Source organism: Brienomyrus brachyistius, chromosome 16 (genome assembly GCF_023856365.1).
Source record: "Brienomyrus brachyistius isolate T26 chromosome 16, BBRACH_0.4, whole genome shotgun sequence".
NCBI classification, from domain to species: Eukaryota; Metazoa; Chordata; class Actinopteri; order Osteoglossiformes; family Mormyridae; genus Brienomyrus; species Brienomyrus brachyistius.
The window spans coordinates 26,994,800-27,022,466 of record NC_064548.1 but is presented as its reverse complement, the minus strand read 5'-3'; the positions used below and the strand labels follow the sequence as shown (position 1 = coordinate 27,022,466).

General features: G+C 39.2%; 1 protein-coding gene across 1 annotated transcript in view; it reads right to left on the bottom strand.

The window, feature by feature from the left end:
- LOC125709580 (protocadherin-9-like) overlaps positions 1-27,667 on the bottom strand; it is a 157,182-nt gene that overhangs the window by 112,289 nt on the left and 17,226 nt on the right. Inside the window, exon 3 of the mRNA XM_048978174.1 lies at positions 5,777-5,878. Within this exon, the coding sequence (XP_048834131.1) occupies positions 5,777-5,878 (102 nt within the window). The remainder of the gene's footprint in view (positions 1-5,776; positions 5,879-27,667) is intronic.

Sequence of the window (27,667 nt, the reverse complement as noted above, 5' to 3'; positions counted from 1 at the left end):
TGAGAAATACTTAACTAGTAGTTTGCTGACCGTTAGCCCTGTTACACTATAAACATAAAGCAGTCTACGATATGAACAACGGTTTTCGTTGTGTGTGTGTAGTTGAGTAGCTATTGCTCAATTCAGTTTCCCTAGTGCTTCTTTGTCCCACAACTGTCCCACTCCTACAGTATATTAACACTCCATACATCTGCAGACACGTCACAATTTCACAATTTGCCACACCTGCACTTTACAAAGCTAATTCCAAAACCAGAAGGGAGACATCATTGGAAGTGATGCTTGCCAGTTACTCACAGTCATGAAGAAACAATACTCGCTGAGAACCTGAACTCATATTTAGTTAAGAGGGTTAAGACTTATCTTGTTTCAACCAAAAGTCTGTATGCACTGTATTCTCCATCCATCCATCAATCCCGGAGTCTCCTCCTGGTTGGACATGCTCGAAACACCTCTCCAGGGAGCCGTCCAGGAGGCATCCTTGACAGATACCTAAACCATCTCAGCTAGTTCCTTTCGATGTGGAGCAGCAGCGGCTCTGTTTAAGCCCCTCCCACATGTCCGAGCTCCATACTCCAGACACCCTGTAGAGGAAACTCATTTCTGCCGCTTGTATCCATAATCTCATTCTTTTGGTCACCAGCCAAAGCTCATGACCACAGGTGAGGGAGTCCCCAGTGCTAACCAAACTCAGAAGGCCTCGCCTTCAATATGACAGCTCCCTTTACCACTGGTCTGCACCACCGGGTTTGGGGATTGCCACTGCATCAGGCACCAACAACTTTACAGCCACAATGTCACCTCAGCCATGGAGTCCCGGAACGTGGCCCATTCAGGCTCAATATGCCCTGATTCTCTCAGGATGCAAAAGAAGTTCTGCAGTGGGTGCGAGTTGAAGATCTCCTAGACAGGGGCCTCTGCCCGAAGCTCCCAGCACACTGTCACTATGCGATTGGGTCTACCAGGTCTTACCCTGCCATCTTACCCTGCCATCTGATCCAATTCATCACCAGGTGGTGATCAATTGCTAGCTTGACTCCTCTCTTCATTTGAGTGTCCAAAACATGCGGACACAGATCCGACGATACCATTATAAAATTTATCATGAGACTGCAGCCTTGTGCACTCTGGTCCCAGTTGCACTTACAGTATAAACACCCTGACATTCATTATTCCCATCCTGTGGTCGGCACAGAAATCCAATCACTGATCAGCACACAGATTCCGATCAGGCAGGCCATTCCTCCCAGTCACACCTTTGAAGGGGTCACTCTCATTGCTCATGAGGACGTTAGGGTCCCCCCAGCAGAACAATGGGGCACCATCCAGCACCCCTTCCAAGGTCTCCAAGAAGCCTGGATGCTCTGAACTGGTGTTCGGCTCATACAGAGAGTCAGAGCCCGTCCCCCGACTCAAAGGCGAAGGGAGGTCCCTCTTGTTCCCCAGAGTGAACTCCAATGTATTGGCACAAAACTGGGGGGCTATCAGTAGACCCACCCCTGCCTCTCCCTAAGGGCAACTCCAGACTGTAATAAACTCCAGACCCTCTCCAGGAGTTTGGTTCCAGATTCTGAGCCGTGTGTTGAGGTGAGCTCGACTACATTTAACTGGTAACTCTCTACCTCCCACACCAGCTCAGGCTCCGTTCCCACCAGAGAGGTTACGCTCCATGTGCCAAGAGCAAGATTTGGTAGCCGGCGTTCATTGAGGCCCCTTGACTTCGACTGCTACCCGATCAATATTGCACCCGACCTCCACGCCACCCCCCTGCAGGGCGGACCAATGTTACCCCTTCGGCTATGTCGACCTGGGCCTCATGGGTGGAGGCAGGTGCTCGCCTTCAAGCTCCCAGCCCAGGCCTGGCTCCAGGCGAGGCCCTGGTCTCCGTAACCGGGCCGGGGTAACAAGGTCCATTATAATAGTCATCATGGGGTCCGCCTTGGGATCCCAATCTGCCTTGGGATCCTATGTGTGATAAAAAAAAAAATCGAAAAACCTAATTTTGATATTCAGTTCCACTGCATTTTTAAGAACATGGATTATGTCACGCATTTCAATGCAGCCCTAGATCTAGCCAAGAAACTGTTCTTTCAGAAATCAAATTATAATGCTAGAGTGCTCAGAAGACTTATGTCATTTATCTTCATAATTCCTTTTGAAATTAAGATTAAAAATAAGCATGCTTCATTTTGAAATTCATCATTATTTTCCTTGTCAGGCAAACAGTAACAACATGATACAAAAGACAAGTGTCACAAGCTTGCAAGGAATTGTTAAATGTCTTACCAAATCACAGTCAAAATGCCACACAATTGTTTTAAGCAGTCAAATGCTCTATTACACTGAACATTGCTCAAGTAAAAACTCAAAAACTATTGCTACAATATTCAATCTTCAAAGCATCAAGTAGCAGCCATGGTAAAATAAAATAAATAATGATACAGGCCCCTCAGGAAATACTGGAAATCTATTGTACTGAAGTATTATTAAACAGGGAAAAAAAATCTCATTTTGTCATTCTACCATTTGTCGTGTGATTTTCCTGCTTTGTATAATATTAAGGTTATTGTCTTTTTACATCAGTCTGACCAAGTTTATCAGAATTAATATTATTTGATGATTTTAAGCTGGAATAATAGGCACACTGAAAAACATCTTATTAAAATACCATTTATTATAATAAGGTCAAGCAAATCTAATGCACAGCGAAACCTAAATCGATCGAGCGACATCTGTGATCTTCAGACATCTGCATCTGTAGCCCATTCAATTGTAATAATTTACTCATAAGAAAAACACAGCTGTATCGTCAGATCAAAGAATTATCCTAAATAAATTTGAGTTATTAGAATTTATATAATAAAAAGTCCAAATAATGTAATGGGAATGGCAACATAATTCCATTCACTACAACCCTGTACTGAATAAGTAGTATGGCGGATGAAAGGATTGACTGTATTGAAATGCTATTAAAATGAAGTTCCAGTATAAATAATAAAAAAATTGTGTTCCCCAATGACCCCAGTCAGGATAAGCGGTTAGAAGATGGATGGATGGATGGATGGATGGATGGATGGATGGATGGATGGATAGTGTTCTTATGGACCAGTGATTATGAATTCTGGGTAACCAGAAACTCACAGTGTGTCACATGTTTTTGTGCAGAAAACAATACAAAAGAATGATGTAGGTGAAGACAGTCATGGACTAAAAAGGCCTTTGTTCACTAATCAGAACAATGATAAAGGCTCTGTGAAGGACAAAACTAAGAGAATGAAGTTGGGAGGATTGAATATGGCTGATAAAGAATGATCAGTAGAAGAATATAGACACCCAGAGCAAAGACAAAGGCTTTGTGAGGAACCTTTCATTGACGACGCCTCGCTCACTGTCCTGCAGCAGCTACCTTAGGCACTATAGATAGAAGCAAAAACGCCGCTAACCCCAGGCTGCTGCCCAGAAATAGATTCCCAGTGATCACATTTCCTCACATTTATATCTTAATTATTCTCTTCGACAGCTATTAAGTTTAAACAGTAAACAAATAAGCCCTATATCAGCAATATTCATCTCCTCTGTTTGCTGACTTTAGTATAACGAAATGAAATAAATATATTAATTTAATGTTGGCCCATTTTGGTGGTGCAATTTGGAAACTGTCAGGGTAATAATTGCATTTGCACGAAAAGCGTTAATGTGAGCCGTTATGGTTGGTGCACTTGGCCAGATCGAAAAACATTACTATTGAGCTTGCCTCCGTCATAAATACTCTCTCTCTCCAATGCCCTTTCTGTCAGAGACAAAGATTTTAAGACTTATGTATTTGGCAGGCAGTGCCACTTGCAGGCAATAGCCAAGCCCATCCATCAAAGTGAGATAAAAAAAGGCACATTCCCCTTGCGAGGCCTTGGGGGGGGCGGGGGGGGGGGGCACCAATAGCACCGCCAACAGAACAAGGAAATCAAATCCAGGTAGATGACAATGCAGGCTTGGTCAGACGATCTCTCATAGATGTCTTCACACAATAATATGCATCCCATATTCAGCCTTATAATTCTTTGAATTTTGCATTTAACCAGATAGTGCCAAATATAATGAGGGAAAAAAGCAAGATTATATTTATTGTCTATTTATTGTCTTTTTGCATACTTGTGGGTATTATCCATAGACAGCATAGGTCATAGCCAATGTCACACTCTGGAGGGGGGGGGCACTCAGAAGAAATTTACAGTGCAGTTGCCTACCTGGCCCACCTACCTTGTCCTGGCCAGAATCTGGCACCATACTGAATACTATACAGTGGCACCTTTAGCACCAGTCTACCAGACCAGCTGTGGTCAACAGCAAGACTGCAGGCTATTTATACCTTTATAAAGGTACAAATAAGCCTAGTGCAAGTACGACCTACATAATACTTAACAAAAGAATATCATTTTAAGAATTAAACATGGTATACGGCCATTTTTCTACAGCAATACATAAACTGAAATTATTAAATTAAGTATATCACAACCCTTTTATGCATATAACATTTCACATGCAATGTAAAAACTTTCACGAAAAAAAAAATCCTGACTACATGACCCTGTGTCCTACCGACATGCCAAATCTGGAACGTGCTAACATGAAAAAATATCGCAGCACAATCACTGCTGTCCACTTCCACTTTAAATCCAATTTAACAAGCAGGAAGAACTCCAGAGGATGGCCTGAGGGACAGACCAGAGAGACAAAAATAGAGTGGACATGGCAGGTATCTTATGGCCCAATGACCAAGTGACAAGAGTCTGAACTGCATTTGCAGCTAGAAATGGAACTACTTACTAGCCTATCAGAAGCTGTATATCGCCTCTGCAGAGCACGCCTCCCTGGGTAGAGACGAGATCACTCTCTGAGCTGCCGGTGATCATTGAAAGGGGAGTTAGCGGATGTAGCACGCCTCTCGCATTCACTGCCCTGAACCACTGAGGCTGGTTCTCTAAGGCAATTCTCCAGGAGAGGGTAGCTAGGAAACGCAGGGGGATGAAAGCTTAACACGCATGTATGTTTGTGCAAACAAACAGGAGCACGTAAGCTAAACAAAAATGCAGAGATAAGATAAGTGGGAAGTCCGTTAGCACAGCTACCTGGGTATTCTTCAGGTCTCACATACCCCACCCTTCTCTTCTATAAGACACAAAGTTGTACAAAACTGAGCAGAAAGTCTGGCATTTTCTAACTGCCCTGGAGCAGTTTTCAGAGTTAGGGGCCATTCTCAGGGCCCCAACCGTGACATGATTTCATGAACAAAAGCACAGACTCCAGGCCCAAAAAGTCAAACACTACTGAAAAAAAGCACAATATGATTCACTCTAAAAACATGCTACGGCTACAGAATCAAACAGCTCCGTCATTTGGGTGGTAGACAGGATCCCTTTGGCGGAAAACAGAACTCAGATCTAAGGATATATATCAGAAATGAGGCCTGACCCTAAAATTCCAGGAATATCTCAGTCATCTCCAATGAGTTTGTCATCAGCTACAACTGACATTATATCTTAATACAACTGTACTTCATAATCCAATCATTTTCAGCAGTTATTTCCTATTTTTTATATATATTTCTTCCAAGTATAAATATATGAATCCATAATCGTAATGAAACTCTTAAGACTAATGCTGCTATAGTAAAGCACCTGAAAGAATAACACAATGAATTACCACTATACCAACTATAACTTGTCAAATGGAGGAGAGTGTCAAGAATAGACCATGTTTAGAAGTTGTCCATACTCACTAAAGGGGTGCAGGGAGTCCAGTATTCAGGATTCAGTTCGGTCCTGGATCTGAGGTCCAGATATTCAGGGTTCAGTTCAGTACGGGCTCTTGGTAAAGTTCCCTTCATGGAAAACAAAACGAAAACATGAAATGTAGAGATATACTACATATCGAACTGCATTACTCACCTATTCAAATTATCGATAGCGGTATAAGGGTTAGTCCCTTTGAAAAGTTAACTTACCTAGTCATTCAGGCTTATAGCATAAGTGTTAATCGATGCCACTGTTATTGTTTTATGTTACGTGGAGGCAATAGTACCAAGGTTCCATTTTCAGGGTGGCTCAGTCCTACTGGCAACATATGCGGCTGCCTAGGCCACCAAATTCTGAAGGGACGCTGACTGTATGCCGTGAATTGTCCCATGTAAAGTGAAATTTACTTGCTTGTACCCCAAGAAGTACTTCCGCCCACTGCAATGTGGGCAAGAACTGCTACGTGATATGGGAGGAGATCAGTGTCAAACAAGCTGTTAGGTCAGTGATTCCCAATCCGGTCCAAAGGGACTCGCAGACAGTCCACGTTTTTGCTCTCTCCCAACCAGGGCTGCTCAGTCTGATAGGCGACATAGGAACCAGCGTAGGGTGCCAAGTTCTCAGGGGGCACAGCCTTGCCAGCCAGTTTCACTGTGCCTGGGACTGGTGGTGCCGGCGGTGATGCTGGCCCAGCGGCCCATATTGGCTTGGATCGGTACTGCTCCTGGCTATGTGGGTTTCTGAGGACCAGGTTGGGAAACACTGTGCTGGGTTAAATAGCTGTGACCAAAAACAAAAGCATCAAAAATATAGGGCCCACATTTCAAAATGAAGTAGCAAAAGATGCCTGAGTAAAAGGGAGAAGAAGTAACACTAAACTCAGAGGTAAGTAAATTCTTTATAATCTGGTCATTTCTTAAATTAAATTTGTTTTATCACCACTAGATAATGGACGTGCCAAGTAAACCTGTAGGCTGCTTGCTTGCTTTCTGCCTCACTTGTGGTTCCTTTTCATCAGAAGAGTGTGTGACACCAAGGCCTGAAGTGGTCAGAAATGCTTTGAGGAAACGCGCACATTGAGTCGGCCAGAAGTTACTGCAATGTCATAATAACTACATAATGAAGCCAAATACCTCAGCAAGCCTCAGTGGCCATATTAAGTCCACAGGGAATGTGCCTCAGATTTTTAATAGGGCCGTCAAATGATAATTATTATATTTTTAATTGCAATGAATTGCATGTAAAGGCCCGTTGCAATACCATTGAAAATGGTATCTCTGTTTTGTCTAATTGTTAAAAATGACAGTAGATTTCTAAATGTCAAATGTCTCAACAATGTATTCTACTGAACCATAAAATCAATTGAACTGGAATCAAAGACTGGAAAAATAATAAAATGGTTATCGCCATTTACAGACCATAATATTGCCTATGGTAAGTTCCTCTGTGATAAATGTGATGCACGATGTCCATATTTCATTTTACTTCCTAATTCCACTTCCTGGTGCCTTAAATTTAGTATAATCGAAAGGGATGCATATTTGGTTGTAGAAATGGAGAAAAATACTACATGTAATCCTGGTCATGAAGATGGTCCTAAAAAATCAAGTAAATCACAGTGCTTAGAGGTGTAAGATGTATGCTGTAATTATCTGCTGATTTACAATATCACAGTGTGTAATGAGGCTGCGGCACCAGGAGCCTGGGGCATAAATCACTGTCTTCTTGTGAAAATGACCAGAACTGTAATGAACCTAGATAGCGGCAGTGCTTGAAATATGTGCATTTCTCTGTGTCCTCTGCATCACAGCCCAGCCGCACTCGTGGATATGCAAAGCGAGTGCGTTCCTCACCAGAGACGCCACTTAGGAGCGATCGTGAGCTCACTTCATGTGTATATGGAGAGCTAATGAATGTGATGTTGACCTGCACATTGCGCTCATCGACAGAGAAGCTCATTTTTATAAATAAAATGTCATCAGAATTTGGCAAAGAAACAAAACTGTAAAGAAATGAAAATATAAGCAAGAATAATTTTCTTATATTTAGACAAAATTCTGATTTCATTAATACACTGACTAACAACACACCTTATGAATAAGATCAATTTGCTTGCATTTAGGCATATTGTCTTATTTTAGGAAATCTTACCAAGTAAATACTTTTCCTAGCTATAGTCCACCGTATAACAGAAACAGTTTATTTTAAATTTGAAAACTGATTTTTTTGAAGTGTACTATGTTAAGCAAAATATTTATTAAAAATATATATTAGTCATCCTTTTTTAGAAGTTATATCTTTAAATTTTTTTTAAGATTTTTTTATTCCATCCATCCATCCATCCATCCATCCATCCATCCATCCATCCATCCATACTGCTTATCCAGTAGAGGGTCACAGGCTGTAATTTTTATGCTTTAAATAAAATTCTGCAAATGTGGGTTTCACTGATAAAATGAAATTATCAAAACAAAAGCATGGATGCAAATGGGTATGAAGTGAAAGAGTAATTTCAAAGAACAGGGAAGTCATGGTGGCTGTTACTGGATGAGCTGGTCGAATAATAAACCAGCGATGCTTTGTTAGGCCAGAGACGGATGTTCTGGGGTGATTCTAGAGGATGAACAACCATGAGCTATCAGTTATAAAGCGGCACGGAAAGAAAAACAGGAAGCAAAACATCAGCAATTGAAGCAGCTAAAAGATCTAATGATTACGAGCAGAGTATGACATTATTTTATTATTCACTTGCTTATCAGAACGTTTTATATAAAGAAAAATGCTAATGGTAGCTGGGTCACTCAAGAAGCAATCCAAGTAAAATTTGGGGCATGATGATAACACAGGAAATGGCTACACACACCTACAGTATGTGTTTCATGAGGAGTAACGCTTGTCTTATAAGAATTTCACGTACAGTATAATGTTGTATTGAATGGAGCCCCTGCAGAGATTAATTAAAGGGACATATTTTAGCATGAAGAAAACCGTACAAAGAAAATATGGGGACATAAGTTATAATCAATCACCCTGTCACTGAAATATTTCAGCTTATACTGGATATTGTCAGTGTCAACCAGAAAATTGTTATTGACAAAGAAATTTATTCTGAGCTAACAGAAGGAACTTATTTATTTTAAAATTTGTTAGAAGCCATCCGTCATAATTAATCTTAGTTATTAAATTTGCTGGTATAAGTGAATTGATGGGGCGGCCCTGTGGTGCAGCGCTGCATGTTCTCCCCAGCCTGCCCTGGGGTTCCCTCTGGGTCCTTCTCCACAGTCCAAGGACAAGCTGAGGATAATTGGCGTTATGATGTGTTCCGTAGGTGTGAATGGTTTCTGTGCCCTGTGATGGGTTGGCACCCCATCCTGGGTTGTTCCCTGCTTTGTGTCCATAGGCTCCAAACCCCCCATGACACTGAACAGGACAAATGGTTTCTGAAAATTGATGGATGGATGGATGGATGGATGGATGGATGGATGGATGGATGGACACTGAATAGGACAAGTGGTTACTGAAAATGGATAGATGAATGGATGTATTAAACTGAATTCAATGTGCATGACTATATTATTTTAAATAATTATTCTTAATTAATCATTTGTAATTAGCAAATTCAAGAGTGAAACGATGTCGCATCCGATGAAGATTTGATTTATTATAACAAATTAAAATTTTAATGTTGAATCATTGTAGTGATTAAACTTTTTAAATACTGTTTAATATGTGGCTTTCAATGATTGGTCATTACCTTTGCTGCTGACTCAGAGTGCATCTTGAAGGTGGATCCCAAGGTGTGCAAAGCTGTGTCTTGGTATGACAGGAACGTCATACTTCCAATGTGCAGCTTCGGGAAGAGACCAGGCTTTTTATTTAGCCGTCGTGGAGTGTAATGTATGTGACTGCAGCTTCATTCTTGCTATTCTCCACTGTCATGCACCGTGAGGCATTAAGTTTAAGTAAAACCAGCATTTATTTCCTAGGCTGCAAGGGGTGGCGTGCAGGGTGTGTGTGTGTGTGTGTGTGTGGGGCTACTTGACTAAATCTAAAAAATAGTATGGGAAGCATAATTGATGTATAACCCTGTAGAATGTTTGCAGATTCAAGCATAATCTATGGCACTCTTAGGATAAGCTCTCTGGGCAGCTTATTGAAATTCATATAATACCAATAATTCCGACGAAAATGGAGAAGAGCACAGACAGTCCTATTTCTTTGATCACTGCCTATAAAACTCCATTGTCTTACTGATTTTTGGAATCACTCACATCTGCATGAATTTGCCATTAGAGCTGAGAGAACTCAAAATTTTGACTTTTATTACGATATAATGAAAACATGGAAATTCATTTCATCCTTATATTCATATAAAAGATGCAAATAGAAGTGATTCGTAAGTCTAAAGTGTGTCACTTTAAAATATTAATGCAACCAATGTCTATGAATTGAATTTGGCTTTCTAAATATATCATAATTGATTTCTTCTACTTTGATATTTAAAAAAAAAACTGTTTCCAAGGCAATGATAAATTGCATAATTAACCGAAAATTGCTGTAGTTCCTTCCCTAGTGTCGACTGTGACATTTGTTCATAAAATGCCAATGCATGCACATATATACGTAATACAACCTAAAGAGATAAATTAATATAATAAACAAGCAAATAAATAATCAGTAAACTATCTAAAATGTATCATTTTATATGATTGTATCTGTTAAAGAAATTGTTCCTCTGCAGAAACACCAAAACTGTTGATGGGTGCAGCAAAGCGTCTATTGATTAAACTGAAGAGAAAGGCTCTCATCCCCAATACTAAACTTCATTCTACAAAAGTATAAATGTTAGAATTGATTCCCTGTGACATTTTATTGTTACTATTAATAACACTTTTATCAAAAGAAATCCTCCATATTTATAGACAGCCACTTAGTTAACAGCTTTTTGGCATTCAAACACATCATTTTTATATTTCTAACTTGCTTTCACATTTGGATATATTTGGTCCCCACAATGTAATATGTAATATAAACATAATCCACACACACACACACACACACACACACACACACACACACACACACACACACACACAGACTTTTGTGTATATAGAATTTAATATTCAACAGCAATAATAGATTAAGAAATATGGCTAGATGTTAAAATGTATGTTAAATTCCTGAATAGATTTATGTAAAAATGATAACTGTTAGTTTTGTACACAAAAGGTTCAACTTAAATCCACAGACTTCAGACACACACTGACCCACAAAGATATATACTCACATAAGATATGTATGCAACAAAACTTATTTGTTATTTGTCGGTTTATATATATAAGGGGGTGGCATGGTGGTGCAGTGGTTAGCACTGTTGCCTCACAGCTCTGGGACCCGGGTTCGAGTTTCCGCCTGGGTTACATGCGTGTGGAGTTTGCATGTTCTCCCCATGTCGTCGTGGGGTTTCCTCCGGGTACTCCGGTTTCCCCCCACAGTCCAAAAACATGCTGAGGTTAATTGGAGTGGCTAAATTGCCCGTAGGATTTTACTGATCCCCATTTCATTTTCCAAGGAATGACAAAAGTATGGGATGGGAAATTTTTTGGAAGGGAGGTGAGAGGAAAGATCACTCCACGGAGGATCCTGCACATAGTTCGGAGCTGTGAACACCCCCCGGGGGATATTAAAGGAAGGTTAGGGGGGGCCGGCGGTTCACCTCCATGCGGACTTTTGCTTCCTCCCACCCTATCGGGGGGTGTTTTTCCTCGTCTGATTTCTGCAGGCCCACCGGAGCCGCTTCTGGCCACTGGGCAGCTGTGGCACACAGCCAGCTGCTTTTTTTCAAGCACTGCGGCCCTCTAACTGTCTTCATTTCCTCATTCACCCCTTCATCCTGCTGTCTCACTGTCCTATTAGTGTAAGTGGACCGCTCTGTCCCTGCCCTTATTCATCTGACTATATCATATTACACGGCCTAAATATAATGAACTCAGTGGGCTTCCTGTTAGAGCACCAGACGGTATATTGTCTGCAGACTAAGGAGAGGGACCTGCATGAGGGTTCAGGCTCCCATAAAAAGAAAAGTCAGGTCAGTAAATAAATAGATGAATTTGGCACAGTGCAGCCATTTATATCCCGATTAGTGTCATGACGGTTTTGTCATTATTAATATAAAGCATAATGCCACTGATTATGTATTAAAGATCCTAATTAGTTGTGCACAGCCAACTACTTTCACATTAGCATTATCAGTTTTAGTCAGCACACAATGCAATTTACTGCATGTATTCATTTTCTATTTCACGTGTACATGAGTTCAAATTAGAAGTTGTAATAGGTTAGCAACATAAGATGACATGTAACTGTTAAATAGTTATCTATCTATCTATCTATCTATCTATCTATCTATCTATCTATCTATCTATCTATCTATCTATCTATCTATCTATCTATCTATTTTCCAAGATGGCTTATACATGCGCTGTAGGATTGCTGTAAACATTGTGCTTCGTACATGGATAGTATGCCACTCTATCTCACAACACACACACACACACACACACACACACACACACACACACACACACACTCAGGGTCCAGGCACTATGGCCTGAATAGAGGCTCTGGTCACATTTAACATCGAATGTTCCTTTAGAATGTCTGTAAATGAATGTGCCTTCAGCCTGGAAGCACCTGTTTGTGTGGCTCTATAATATCTGCATTACTGTATGAAGGCTATGGGCTATGGGCTCTACAGCACCAACCTGCGTCATTTTTCTGGTGCGAGCAGCGGAAGGAGAATTGCACTATGACACTGAATTGCATGATTCTCAGCCACATACAGAGGTTCTTATGACTCGCTGAATTTTGATTGGCTTTTTCTCAGCCATGTTTCTTGAGCAGATGAACTTTTATTATATGATTTGTTGGGACATCTGCCCATGAACACGCTTACAGAGTGTCGTACTTTTATGTTCAATGGTTTCCAAGTTATAAACTATTTTGAATTGTAGCCCCCCCCCCCTCCCCATTGGGCTATTTTTATGATATTTGAAGAGTCTTGGAATCTCATATCAACTAAACATAGCAAGTTTGGTAACAAATTGGTGTTCAGCTGATGAGAAATAGCCCATTATGCAAGTGTAAACATGCCGTAGCGCCACCATCAGGCTAATGGGAACATTTAGCCCACTATTCTGCACCACTCCACCAAATTAGGTGTTTTCACACCATACAGGCTCTGCTCCATATACTGCTTTAATACAGAAGAAGAAGAGGAAGAAGAAGACGAAGAAGAAGAAGAAAGATCTTAACAAATACAATAGGAAACGGCACTGCATGCTTCAGCCCTAATAATAGCAATGGAGGATTAACTGATGTGACCCTTTGATATGATGCACTGGATGCAACAAATAGTTTCAAGGTGTATAATAGCGATTAATTGCTTATATCAAAGATGACATGTACATTTAGCTGGATATTTTGCCATTAAAATTTCGTGCAACAGATAATTCCACATTTTATGATTTCTGGGCTGGTTGTAAAGCACTACGTTCCTCCAGCAAGGAGGTGTATTTTGCTGCCCTGCACAGAGAATCTACTTCAGGTTATTATTGTACAGCATCAGACTAAGACGGGACTATTGAAGTACTTAGGTTTTGTATATAATGGTTGCACTTTTAGATGTGACTTTTTCCACATTGACTCAAAAACCAATCTGTGGTAAATTGGTTCATTAGCAAAGTGTGAGGATGCGGCATTGAGCTACGGGATGTGTATTTCTTTTGTTTTGAAGTTATACTTTGGGAATGAACATGAACACAATGTTTAATTGAATGCTACGGCTTTCTTTCAATTGCTGGTTGACTTTGCAAACTGGTGCTTTAACAATGCACTATTTATTCTATACTTCTGCAATAATTGTGAGGTGCTTGTTTCTCCTGCACTCAGCTGAATATCCCGAATAAATGTATCACTGGCAAAGCAGTAACATATCTGGGTATACATGTATATTAAACAATATGCAAATTTGATTATGGTAAATTTAAATACTAATTAGTAAATGGTCGAATAACTCAACAACAATACCTTGTTTGTCTCTCAAAAATAAGAATACAGCCCTTATAACAGCTCAAACACTGTCAGCCGTTCGTGATGTAGAATAAGTACAATTTGGGACAGACGTATTTGATTGAAAGCTTTCAAAGGCAGAAGACATGGGGTTGGTAGAAACTTCCTCCCTGCCTCCTGAGAAGAGGATCAGGGAGCAGAATGATTCTCTCTGCTGGAAGATTGACTTTCACACCTCACGGATCCTTGCCAACTTAATTGTGAATTGGATTTTATGCCCCACTGGAAATGATGGTGTCAAGATTCCCCCCCCCCTCTTTGAGGGCAGCACACAAATGCAATTAGACCTGCACCTGTAGATCCAATAGGTTTATTTTCTGCCACTGCAGCAATAAGAGTTTGAGGCAAGTCATCTCACAGGTTGTATTGAAAAAATATTTTAGCTGCGCCATGTGATGTGGGGTCGAAGTAGCCCTTCACTAGGCCATATTGTGGGCTGAATTAATTTTAACTCAATTTTTAACAGATTGTGTCTTGTACTTGTTTGAAAAAATAAAACATAGAGCATGTTCTTCTGTAATCATTGAGAAAAGGAGGGCGGTTTTGTCGTTAAGGACCCACCTCAAATCGTAACATGAGGCATATTTTGATGACCTGTTATATTCTTTGACTTGCTCTATTCGTGCATCATTTCAATGGGGTGTAGGTGGGTAAAACAAAAAAGATTATTAGACTGTTTGAACTTAAGACACATATACCCGTAACAGAAACAAAAGCAACATTCATTTTAAGTTATAATCTAGCGATACTACAATTAGAACTATTATTATTTTTCCTTGCTGGAAAAAAAATCTTGCAGAATGCTCTCCTCACTGCAGATTTCTAATGTCTATACTTATAATACGTAATACTTGACATTCCTTGTTCACTTCTGCTTAATTAAACAGTCTGTTCCATATGACACAAAACCATGCTCATTTTAAAATGAGGCTGCCCTATTCTGCAGACGTCCTATTCAACAGTAAGATGAGTAACGGAGCAGTATTCGGGTAGCACACCCTGCCTGCCCATCACCGTCCCCAAGCCCACAAGCCCAGCCGTACATATGCATGTGGCAAATACTTTGCAAAGATTTTCTATGCAAAGACAAAAAAGTTGAGATAATAAGTTGAACACACTGACAGTTTATATACGCACACATTTTTATATATTTATTTTATAATGTTAAAGTGTTTTTTACAGAGAAAATATAAACTTCCTCACCAGATAAATAGCTTTGAATACTGTACAGTAATGCAGTTTGCTACTGTATGTGTGTGTGTATTAATAAAATATATGAATATATATATATATATATATATATATATATATATATATATATATATATATATATATATATATATCCACACAGACACACACACAGGTTTCTAATTATATCTTTGTGGGGACTTTCCATTCATTTACTCTACATGGTGAAAACTCAAAATCCCAGCATGACGATCTTAACCCCCACCCAGCCCTAACCTTAAGAATAAGTAACCAAACAACATACAAGACTTTCAGTTTTTTTTACTTTTTTAATTGTATTCCCAAATCTTTGTGGGGACCTGAAAATGGTCCCCACAACACCAAAAGACATATTTTGGTGCCACATTACAATAAGCCCCCCCCCCCCCCCCCCATATAAAGAGTCTATCAATGGTTTATAATTTGGTTATTAATTAGGCTTTAACACTTTGAAAATTATTAATAGACAATTTTAAACAAGTTATACTACAGTTTTCTTTTTATTAATGAGTTACCACCATAAGAGGCAAAGAGAGCCTTATTGTAAAGTGGTACCCAGATTTTTATTGAATTGAGGGGGCATTTGGTTCCCACAATGAAATACAAAAGATAATACACACACACATGCACACACACACACACACACACACGCATACATGTAGGGTATACCTATCCTTATGGGGCCCGCTCATTCACTTCTATGGGAAAAATGCTAACGCTAACTATGACAACCTTAACCCCCACCCTGCCATAACCATAAGTAACCAAGCAAAATACAAGAGATTTTGCATTTTTAGTTTTTTCACTGCAGTCATGGATTCTTGTAAAATAGAGTTTCCTGGTTCCCATCCATCCATCCATCCATTTTCCAAACCGCTTACCCTACTGGGTCGCGGGGGGTCCGGAGCCTATCCCGGAAGCAATGGGCACGAGGCAGGGAACAACCCTGGATGGGGGGCTCACACACTCACACACCAGTCACTCACACTCGCACACCTACGGGCAATTTAGTAACTCCAATTAGCCTCAGCATGTCTTTGGACTGTGGGGGGGAAACCGGAGTACCCGGAGGAAACCCCACGACGACATGGGGAGAACATGCAAACTCCACACACGTGACCCAGGCGGAGACTCGAACCCGGGTCCCAGAGGCGTGAGGCGACAGTGCTAACCACTGCACCACCATGCTGCCCCCTTCCTGGTTCCCATAAGGTAAAAAAAAAAACAGGTATTCATTACGTTGTGGGGACATCTGGTCCCCATAAGGATAGGTATACCCACTCACACACACACACACACACACACACACACACACTGGTGTACTGAGAAAGAATGGTATGAATATTTTCTTATTTTGTACTGAAGAAAAAACACCTGCAATCACAGGACTTTATGCAAATATGAGTAAATGCTGATTTCACAATAAAGCTTTAACGGTGAATACAAGCCCAGTTTATTTTCAACATAGTCTAGTGTTTCATGTACTTGGATCAAGAAAAGGTTCCTCAAAAAGTCTTATTGAACTAGAATCTTAAAGAACTGGAATCTTTGTTCATTTTAAAATATCTTTGAGAGTAGAACTTTGTGCGGCAGTGTTTGGGCTGCGGGCGGTGGAGGACATGTTTGATGCATGCTGATGATATGTGTCCATTATTAAAAACGAGAGGACAAATACAGGGTTGGGGGGTGATATCTGTGAGAACCTGGCACATTGCAGTCTGTTTATACACAGAGGCCCATTAGGAAGGTAAATATGTAAATTAGGCCTGATGTTTATTTGAAACGTTATGCATTCTGAACAAAATAACCTTTATTCCTCTATCAAAAGGGAATATAACCTTTTCAAAAAGTGACCCGGTCTTCAACAGGGTCCGTATCTAATTTTATTCAAACATAAAATAACCACTGAGGTGAGAGATTTTATTAGTTATTTTAATGTATCTAATTATTGTAATTGGCTTTTATTAGTGCAAGAAACAAACATGATGCAGTGCGGAATAAAATTATGATAACACTGGTGTGATGTTTATGAAAACAAATAGCTCTAGTAGTTAATAAGTAAAAACAAATTAAAGATAAGAGTCATTTGTATATTCTACCTCATTCAATTTTCTTGAGGCAAATCATGAATAATGTAAATTTTAGGGGCCTTCATGAGACTTTATAGTTAACAGAATATTTAACAAAATACAAAACAAATGATCATAATTGGATAAATCATTATTTGGGCCCTAATACTGTATGTGGGTCGACGTTTTTCCTGCTTTCAAAGAATTGGATCCTTGCTGATTTGCTATATCTTGCTGTTTAAGTTATTGCTGGATTCTTCCCTGTAAGTACATCTTGAGCTCAGTACATCAGGCAAAATACCAAAGTACTTCCATTTGACCCTGAAGTTTGACCACTACAAGCCTGGCAGATGTCTGCTATGCGAATGGCACTTGGCTCATTCCTGTAAGGTTGCCAACTCCATTGCAGACGTTAGTTGTTTTTTGTTCTGTTACTGAGTTGCCCCCCCCCCCCCCCATCCTTCTTCCTCCTCAGAACATTTAATTCTCCCTGGTAACTGAAGCAGATACCAGCATCAGTTGTAAATAATTAGATATGCAGCTCACACACATCAGAGCAAATGAAATGTTTCAGGATACACTATAATCAATAACACAGCTATTTTTATAATTCCTCTCCCAAATAATTGCGCTTACCTTGTGTGTATGCGCCCGTGAGCATCTACCTAGATGTGTGCATCTGTGAGTGATCGTGAGCACGTGCACGTCCATGTCGCACTGTAATAACAAGCGTCTTTGTATTTGGTGATATTTAGATCCTCATAATTTCTAGGTCACGATGCAGTTTTTGCACTTTTTAATAAAACAACCATAACAACACAGAGGATTTTGCCTAACTATCATCTTGTTGAGGGAGGCAGTACAGAAATATACTGACAAGCACTATGAAAATGTATCCATGATGCACATTTCGGAGGAATCGGGAGAATCTCAATACAGCCCTACTTTTAATTACAAAATGCTTTTGTCCAAAATGGCATATAAGTAAAGCAAATTGCACATTGCAAATATACATGCTGTGGGGAGTCGACTAGGCTGCTAAGTGGTGCTAAGTTGAGCTTCCAATGAATGACCAGTTACAAGTGCGCTACTTAGCACTATTATTATAATAACAAACATATATATAACAAACCGGCAAGTGTCATTCGGGTGTCTTAATTTATCTTAATTCATTGACTAGAATTTTAAATAAAAACATGTTTGATCTTTTTTGAACCAGTTAGCTAACTTGGATAAATAAATAATTGAATATATGAATAAATGAATGAATGAAAGAGTTATGTGTCTCACTTAGTTATTTTATTTATCCATTATTTGTTTATATTGTTATAAACTGAGTTTGGTCAGTTATTGACCAAAGTGATAATGTTCATTTGTACACAACACTGGAAATGAACATAAAAACACCTTTACTATAATACGTTTCTTTTCTATGTACAATAATTTACAACCTTATTAACTACATTTGTTATAATAATGTTACAAGCAGCGTTTCCTGTAAGTATGAACTTGCTGGTTCAGTGGTTTTAAATGGTTAATTAATATTACTACATACATTCCACACAAAATAAACAAACAAAACAAACAAACATAAATAAGTAAATTAATACGTGGATGGATGGATGAATGAATGATCATCTATCTTGTGGATTGTGATTGTTACTATAAAGTAATGAGATATAACATTTTGGTCGTGCTCCCCATAGTTCCCCAAGGGGATCAATAAAGTATCGATTAGTTTTAACAATCAACTAAAGCAGTTTTGTCAGACTGTGTACACTATTAGGATTTGGGATGCTCGCATCTTTAAGCAATGACCTGTACAAGGAAACTTACATCATAGCAAAACCTGCTACTATGACTACCTGTAACATATTTTATTAAATACTCACAAAATTATGTTGTGTAACGAGTCCAAACGAAGTGCATAGTCCAAAAGCTCCAAGATTAATCTACATTGTAACATATTCTTTAAAAAATGTATAAAGATTCAGGTGTGATGTGTGGCACTATAATTATCTTACCATTGACAGGCACATCAATTTATCTGTTGCTGAAATTAGGCACCATTTTCAAAAACTATTTCAGTCAACCTTAAAAATAATTTCCATGACAACATGAGAGGTCCATAATATAGAATGTTTGCTTTTGTGTGAATATGCACTGATGATCTAAAACACCCCAATGCAAAGCAAATAAATGCTGACTATTAGGGGTGGGAATCGGTATTATCTCGATATATTTTTGTCAATTCAATATGTGTTGCAATTTTTAAACAGATTTTGCTGAAGAGCATTTCGGGTCTTACAAGGGCTACACCAGTACACATACTCGTCTTCTGGGTTACAGCATTTTCACTTTGGAATGTGCAATGACATGCATTTCTTAACATGGGTGAAACCTACATTCACAAGTACTGTAGATGTTCAACATGGTAAACATTATGCTAATTGTGGCTTTGAGTTGGTTACAGCTAGTGCTGGAACTCAAAGACCCTCCCACATCACTTAAATCACTAGTTTGGGAACACTTTGGTTTCTCAATAAATTACGGCAACACCAGAATGAGAGAGTAACTCATAAGTCTGTCTGTCGGCTCTATTATACCCAACTCGGATATTTTTCTGGAAACACATTCAACATGCTAACTCATTATAGACGGCATCATCCAAGTGTGTAGCCAGGATATTCAGACTAGGCTAAAAAACATGACTAAAGCTAAGTTTACATTACATGATTTTAGTCCAGACTTTCCGCCTGCTTAATGTTTTTGGCAACGACAAACAAAAGCCCCAGATTGGAGGCAAATCAGTGTTCGCTCTGCACTGGCAAATTAGCGCCCGGTTGCTATTAGTTCAAAGACAGAGTTGCAGACGCCCATCAGATATCTATCAGGCTAAATATCTGGGCCTGTTGGCAACTCAAATCCTGTAGGGTTGCAACTGGAAAGCTGCAGCCAATGGAAGCTCGAAACACGGGGTGAGGTGAAACTCAAAGGAGGGTTTAAGAAAGGTGTAAATAGTTTCAATTATTTGTTTAGAACCTGTTCTTAGTGTTCGGGGAAGAGATATAGAAATATTCAATGAAAGTTTACGCTTAATCGTAGTTTTAATTTGAGATGGAGCAGGAAAAGACACCCTTACTCATTCATTATAGCATCACGCCAAACTCGCGCATGTCAGTCCCTTAACAAAATCAGACTATGCAACTGGGCAAATATATTAGCAGTACCAAACGTGGACCACATCATTTCAGAAATCCATGTTTAAATTGATGTTCAGAAATCGATCTTTTAACTCTCACTGTGATATTAAAGTTGCTACCTTGAAAAATCTTGATTTGTAACAGAATCGATTCCCTCTTCCCTACTGACTATCATAAAAATGGTGCCAAGGACTGTGAAAAATTAAACGATAAGCTAACATTTGGCACTCATAGTTGAAATGTTGAATGAAGAAGAAATGGGCAGCGGTAAAGCTCTGAGTGACTTTCAGGAAGACCAAAGCATTATGGCCAGATGACTGGGTCAAAGTATCTCTATAATGGCACGGCGTGTAGGGTGTTCATGGTCAGTACCCTTCTCAGGACATACTGAGGGCTGTCTGGGGAGGGAAAAAACATTAACCACCAATAGGGTAATGGGCAACCAAGACTCATGAATGTGAGATGAGAGGGAAGGCTATGACATCTGGCACAAAGCAACTGAGGGGCTACTGTGTCTCAATTGCCCGATCATTGTGATAGTCACAGGAGTCTGTGAGTGCGTGGACTTTGACTCCACATACATAGCTGTAGGTCGGACTTGTTGGTCCAACGCATCCCACAGATGCTCAGCATGTACCCCGCCAACTACATGACGCAACAGAATATGGGATCCATCAGACCTTCTTCCTTTGCCCCTAAGGTCCATTTTCTCCATGCCCATTGTAGTCGCTGAACTGTGGCTTCGTCGCCCTGACCACCACAGAGCTCAATGCCCTGTTTACTTTCACATGTTACTCCCGTGATCATCCTATGAGTTATTCACCATTAGTGTCACAGTAGCTGTTCTGCTGGTTTGTCTCAGACATGACAGTCTTCATTCACATGCTGCATCAACGAGACCTGGCTGTACCCGGTTGGAGACTCATGGTTTTCCCTTTTTAGCAGGAGATACGAGCCACACACTGAATGCACTGAGCTTGTTAATAGTATTTGACAGCAACTACTATTTAGAGTAAGTGCTTTCCAAATAGTGTCAGTCTGAATGCTGCATTTAATGACAGGTCTTAGGTGCCATATTAATGAAAACACAGACTGTGTACACCAATTATATGGTGTTTGTATGCCAGAATGTTTCATGCCTACAATGATGGTGGCCAAACGCACCACACTTACCCCTACAAACATACACAAATCTCCTATCCCTGACAAAAGCATAGCAAATTGGTAGGACAATGAGGACATGGCCTTCTCCAGAATATCAGAATACATTACCGAAGAAAAAATAATAAATATACTATTCATAGGGTATTGAGGTAGGGATCCATCGTATTTGTTCTCTAAGAACTTTTGCTATCCTGGACCGATCTGGATGAACGCAACCCTAAGTGCTCATAGTAACAAGGCAAGAGATGAAAAGTCAGTGAATAACATAAGCGGAATAATAGTGTATCAAAGGTGCACCTATTTACTTTAAGAGAATTAAGACATATACACATGATTTATGCCTATATTATCAAGACTTTAAAACAAATGTAAAAAAAAGACTTTAAAACAATTTGGTCACTTTATAAAGTCAATAATTATTTATGGATGTTGTGATATATCCCATATCATATTTAAAATATGCAATTTTTTCTATATATAGTTAACCATCACGATAGAAGCCAAGTTCACAGTGATGCAAGTTAATAATGCACGTAAAATGATGCGCATGTTTAAATGTGTTCCCAAATCATAACACATTCATAAAGAATTTAATGAATCTTTTTGGAGTCACTATAGTTAATTCCTGTGGGTTGAATACTAAATAAACACAATCCATATACAACAATACAACTTGTAAAACAACAGACAAGATGAAGCCAAACCTATTTAGTTGACTGTGATATATGACTATGATGTGAAATATTTATTCTTTAGAGAACTTTTACTGAATGCTAAATATTAAATATAGTTTATTTAAAGTACTGTCTTCTGTGTATATTTCATGCCAAATGGCCAAAATCAAATATCTAACATGTAAGAAATCAGGTTATTGTAGTGCAATTAAAAGAATTACAAAGAAATTGACAGAAACACAAATGGCATATAGTCAGACAGGCAGACAGGCAGGTGGATAGATAGACAGACAGACAGACAGACAGACAGAGAGATAGATAGATAGATAGATAGATAGATAGATAGATAGATAGATAGATAGATAGACAGACAGATAGATAGATAGATAGATAGATAGATAGATAGATAGATAGATAGATAGATAGATAGATAGATAGATAGATAGATAGATAGATAGATAGATGAACAAATTAATGAATATTCTGGTAGAGAGTGAGTAAAATGTGGGATACAATAAGATGAATATTATTACTCTAGAAGCAACCAAAGAAAAACAAAATGAGACAAACAACATATTTTGTTCCTGTGGATCTGCACCACTGGACCAGGTGGATCGGGAGACTCTGCATTCTTTGCTTTCTTATGCAGTTTCACCCTTTTAGAAAAGACTCCTTAGAAAAGACTTTGAGCCAGTACCAGAGCAGGAATAAAGAGAACAATCCCCAGAATTCCAGGCATCATGACCCAACTTTAAGTGGAGCACGACTCAGTAGTGGTGCCACAAGCGGAATAAGAACCTATAATTGGCAACCCAACATAAGGCCAGTGGTGAGCTTCACTATACGGGCACTTTAAGATGATCGCAGAGAAAGTCAGGCGTTAGACCAACATAAGATCACACGAGGGGGTGGCTGTCTTGTTAAACGGACTGCAATTCCAAGCACTAAGGTGTGGGTTTCAGCGTGTGGTACCCAGTTCAGTCTTGGCAATATATGCTGCTTGTCCATCCCATTTTGTCTGGGTTACATTCTGGAAGTGAAGATGTAATTATTTCTTGATTTTTTTTTTTTAAATTTATTTCAATGAAAGGTTGGATTTTTCTCATTTTCTCAGTGTGACATGAATTTACTTCACCAAAACGTGGATTTTTTCTAAGCCTTTTTGCAAATTTTTACAAGGGGTGATAATAATTGTGGAGGGCACTGTACATATACTATATATATAGCACTCCATATTAAAAAAAATCCACATTTTAAATTCTGGTTTAATCGTGGCTCTGCTGGCAGAAGGCTACGCTGAGCAGCAGGCTGCTTCCAGGCTCAGAATTTCAGCAGCAGCAGCAGTACGCAAGAATACGGTAGAAGAGGAGACACTGGGAATGGGAACAACCAAAAACCAGCCAGGAAGAGGCTTGAAGCGACTTTGTAATGGCAGAGATGACCATCAAATTATCCGACAGCTTCTGATGAATTGGAGGATAACATCAAGTGACCTTCAAACGGAATGGGAAACAGGTGTGAGGTGCACTGCTAGGACAGTTCATATCAGGCTCCTAGAAGCAGGACTGAAGTCCCATAAAGCAAGGAAGGAGCTCTTCATTAATGAGAAACAGAGAATAACCAGGCTGCAGTTTGCAAGAAAAAAATATATTAGTCACAGATGCAGCCATCAATTGAGAAGTGAGTGAAACAAAAAACAGTGCTGTGGTCTCTTCATGTCTTCCGGAGTGCCACCTATGCAGCAGTCTGCACCCAAAACAATCAACAGAAGTCACTGCAGTCATATAAGCCACCAAGCTATGATAAGCAAGAGCACATTTAATCTTCTCCTTCCATATTTTGGCCAAGCGAACCAAAAACAAAACTAGAAAAGATCTTTGTCTAACAAAAATCAGCAGCATGAGTGGAGGATTTGTATTTCCTTCAAGGTCCTCAGAAAGCACACGCCAAATCAATCATGTGATTCTGCATTAGCAAAACAGAAGGTGGGCACTATATAAATAATGTGAACCAGCATCAGACAGTCTTTTTGTTTTTGAAAGAACAAGCATCGCAGTGCCGTCTCTTTGAACCGAGAAAGATAAAAAGCTTAGAGCTCATTTTAAGTATCCCTGAAAGTCTAACTTGAACAGGTATATTTTCTGCCAAGAAAAGTCTGGTAATTGTGTAGAGCACATAAAGACCCAAATGTGCGACCAGTAATCACACCCTTGAGCAAAAGTACTTTAAGCTAAATTGCTTTAGGAAAATATATAGCTACTGCATGTGCATGAGCAAAGGTCAAACCATAAACTATGCATGTCATTAGATAAAAACAACTAAATAATAGAAAACATTAATGCAATATGCCAGCTTAAATCTCTCAAACTTTCCTCAAATACCGAAGAATGTTTCATGTTGCATAAAAATAGATTGAAGACAATGACGTATGTAGCTAATATGAAATTATATTTTTTTTAATTCATTCTTTAATTGGTGTCCTTTGTGAGAAGAAAAAGTAGTCACATGCACACTACAGTGACCACCTAATATGGACTAATATGCTCAGTAAAGTGTCCCCAATGACTTCCTGTTATTTCCTCATGGAGGAACTGCAATTAAATTGTCATGTGTTTTTATGCCTCTCTGCACATTCGGGAAAGGCTGCTAGTGTATCTTACATGAGCACTTATATAATAGATCAGAAAAAAGGATAAATTCTTCAATATGCAGCTCAGCGTCCAACGCATGGTATCACAGTGATCATGCTTTAAAGTGACTGTGACTGAATCAATCTGCACTCATTGGTAACCCTCTGCTTCTCCTTACATTTTAAGATATTGCATTTCTTAGAATTTTTTTCCCCTTGTATTCTGTTTCGTTATATTTTTCAGATAAACAAACTGGGCTAACAATTCCTAGAGGACATGTTCAGAATCAATCCAGCAGGGTTACACCTTCCAGTGCTTAGAGTATTTCCATAGCTGTTACCTCTCTATTGCATATTCAAAATATATTAGGATACTGCAGTGGCTGCTTTGTACCACGACCTAGAAATATATAAACATCCTGACTCATGTCAGTGTGTTAAATTGTAATATGAAACAAACAATGATGTGGTAAACTAGGTTACAGGGACAGCTTTCCTGTGAGCAAAATGCAAGTTGTGGTTCTTGTTTAGTTTGCCATTTTCCGTTCTGCTTAATATCCTTTTCAGCCGGGTGCGAGAGAGTCATGTTAAATTTACAAGACTGAAACTGCAATGTACTGTAACAGGTAGGGCGTTCGTATTCTTCCTTCTCGGCGCAAAAGATAGCGATGTGCAATGCTGCATTTGCACACACATCCCTTATCATTAATCAAGCACAGATACATGACTATGCTGTTAACGTTCTGAGTGAAACTCTGATTGCCATCGCATCATAGGTGCACTCTTCTCCACGCTGCAATTAAAGCAGTTGCTTCTTCATTTCTGATCTGTTGTTGAACAAAAAGAATTAAGCAAATCAAAGGCCAGTTCTTCTCATTGCCATTTCCACCTAAGCACCTAGTAACCAAGAATGTACATGAAATATATTTACATAGTAATGTCAGTATTTAGAGGTAAATTCATGATTTTTTGGCTATTTAAATTGTTAAATTAATTGAAACAGGTTGTTATTATTAGTAGTAGTAGTAGTATTCATAGTATTATTATTACTGTTAATAATAATAATAATAATAATAATAATAATAATGTGCAAGCATATATCCTTCAAGCACAACTATATCCTTAACATAATACAGCTCATTTTATTGAATCTCCCCAATGCATAAACACAAATTAGATGGGTAAGATGATCATATGCAAGTCCGTCTCTGAGGAGGCCCCAGCTGAGGCCAAAATAAACCAAGTAATGGACACCAATGTTGTCTGCAACTGCTTGGTCACTGTAATACAGATGCAACCACAGAGTCACATGAAACTTAACGATGGGGATGGGTTCTGAGAAATGCGTCACTAGGCAAATTCGTAATTGTGCTAATATTACATGTACTTTTAGTGTACGTACTGTACAGTAACCTAGGTTACAGTAAACTGTATATACACACTTCTGTTTATGTACATATGTGTGTGTTTTTGTGCGTGTGTGTGGAAGTAGAAAGACTAAACACTAAAATAACGAAAAGTACAGTAAATAAATAAACCAGTTACCCAGTTGTGTGTTATCAATAGCAAGTATTATGTACTGTACATAACTGAATGTGGTATCCTTTTATAAGACTGACAGTGCCGTAGGTTTGTAATGTGTTGCTCCACCACTTCACTAGGTGATTTTTCAGCACATATATGTGGCCTGCTGATGAGTGAAATGTCGTTATGCGGCGCATGACTGTATAACGAAGAATAATAACTCACTGATCGCTTACAATTTATAGTACGATGTTCCGGACTAGTTAGTGCCAAATGGTATCGTGGCCACACAGTACCTCAAAATATATACTGCTCTATTAACTGTAAACTGAGTATCTGTAACGAGTTTATCGCTTCTGTAAATTACGTCCCTACATTGTTTCTATTCTGTTTCTTTCAGACTTTTAATATTCCAACTTTCTGGTCCACCGTACTCTATCATACTCTTTAACGACATCCAGGGATTCTTATCATCCTCCGAACTTCTATTCTTGAGTATTGTCACTGGTCTTTAGCGATGGAAGATGGCACCTTTCTAGGAAGGATGTAACCCCTGAATTCTAATGCCGTTTGTGGGAAACGAGGCCATTAGGGGAAATATGCTCACATTCATGTCCTTGCAAAGATTTGTTCTGTTCATTCTTCCGCTTGTCCTCAGAAATATGAAGTGAATGCTGCTTCCCTCCATTATTAAGGCCAGTCAGAGCCAGTGACACATGTAAGGGTGTGACGTAAGCGAGCATACGATTGGCTGTAAACTAAACCTGGGACCATAGGTACACGCCTACAGTGAGCAAACGGTTAAGTTGGTGAATAAGTTGACGAACTAGAGAGTTTATCCACTACTTCGTGTCTCTTGCACCTTGGTCATGATTGAAATACACCATCTACTGGTGCAGTATATAGCCTTCATGTGCAGTGACTTCCCTTCTGCAGCAATTGGATTTTAGAGATGCAACATCTTCAGGATTTAGATTTAGATTTTCACCAAGATTTGTTAGCTTTTCGACTAGTTAGCTGACTATGTGTTGAGCTGTTAGGTATGCATTTTTAACAAACATGAGTAGCTGTATGTATATATATATAATTACATTGCGTACATATATCACACTATGTATTGCACACACACATACACACACACACACACGTGTATATACACACACACACACAAGATAGATAGGTATGGGAAACAAACAAACATAATTAGCTCTCTCAGAGTCACAGAAGAATAATTTCAAATTGTATTCCATATTAC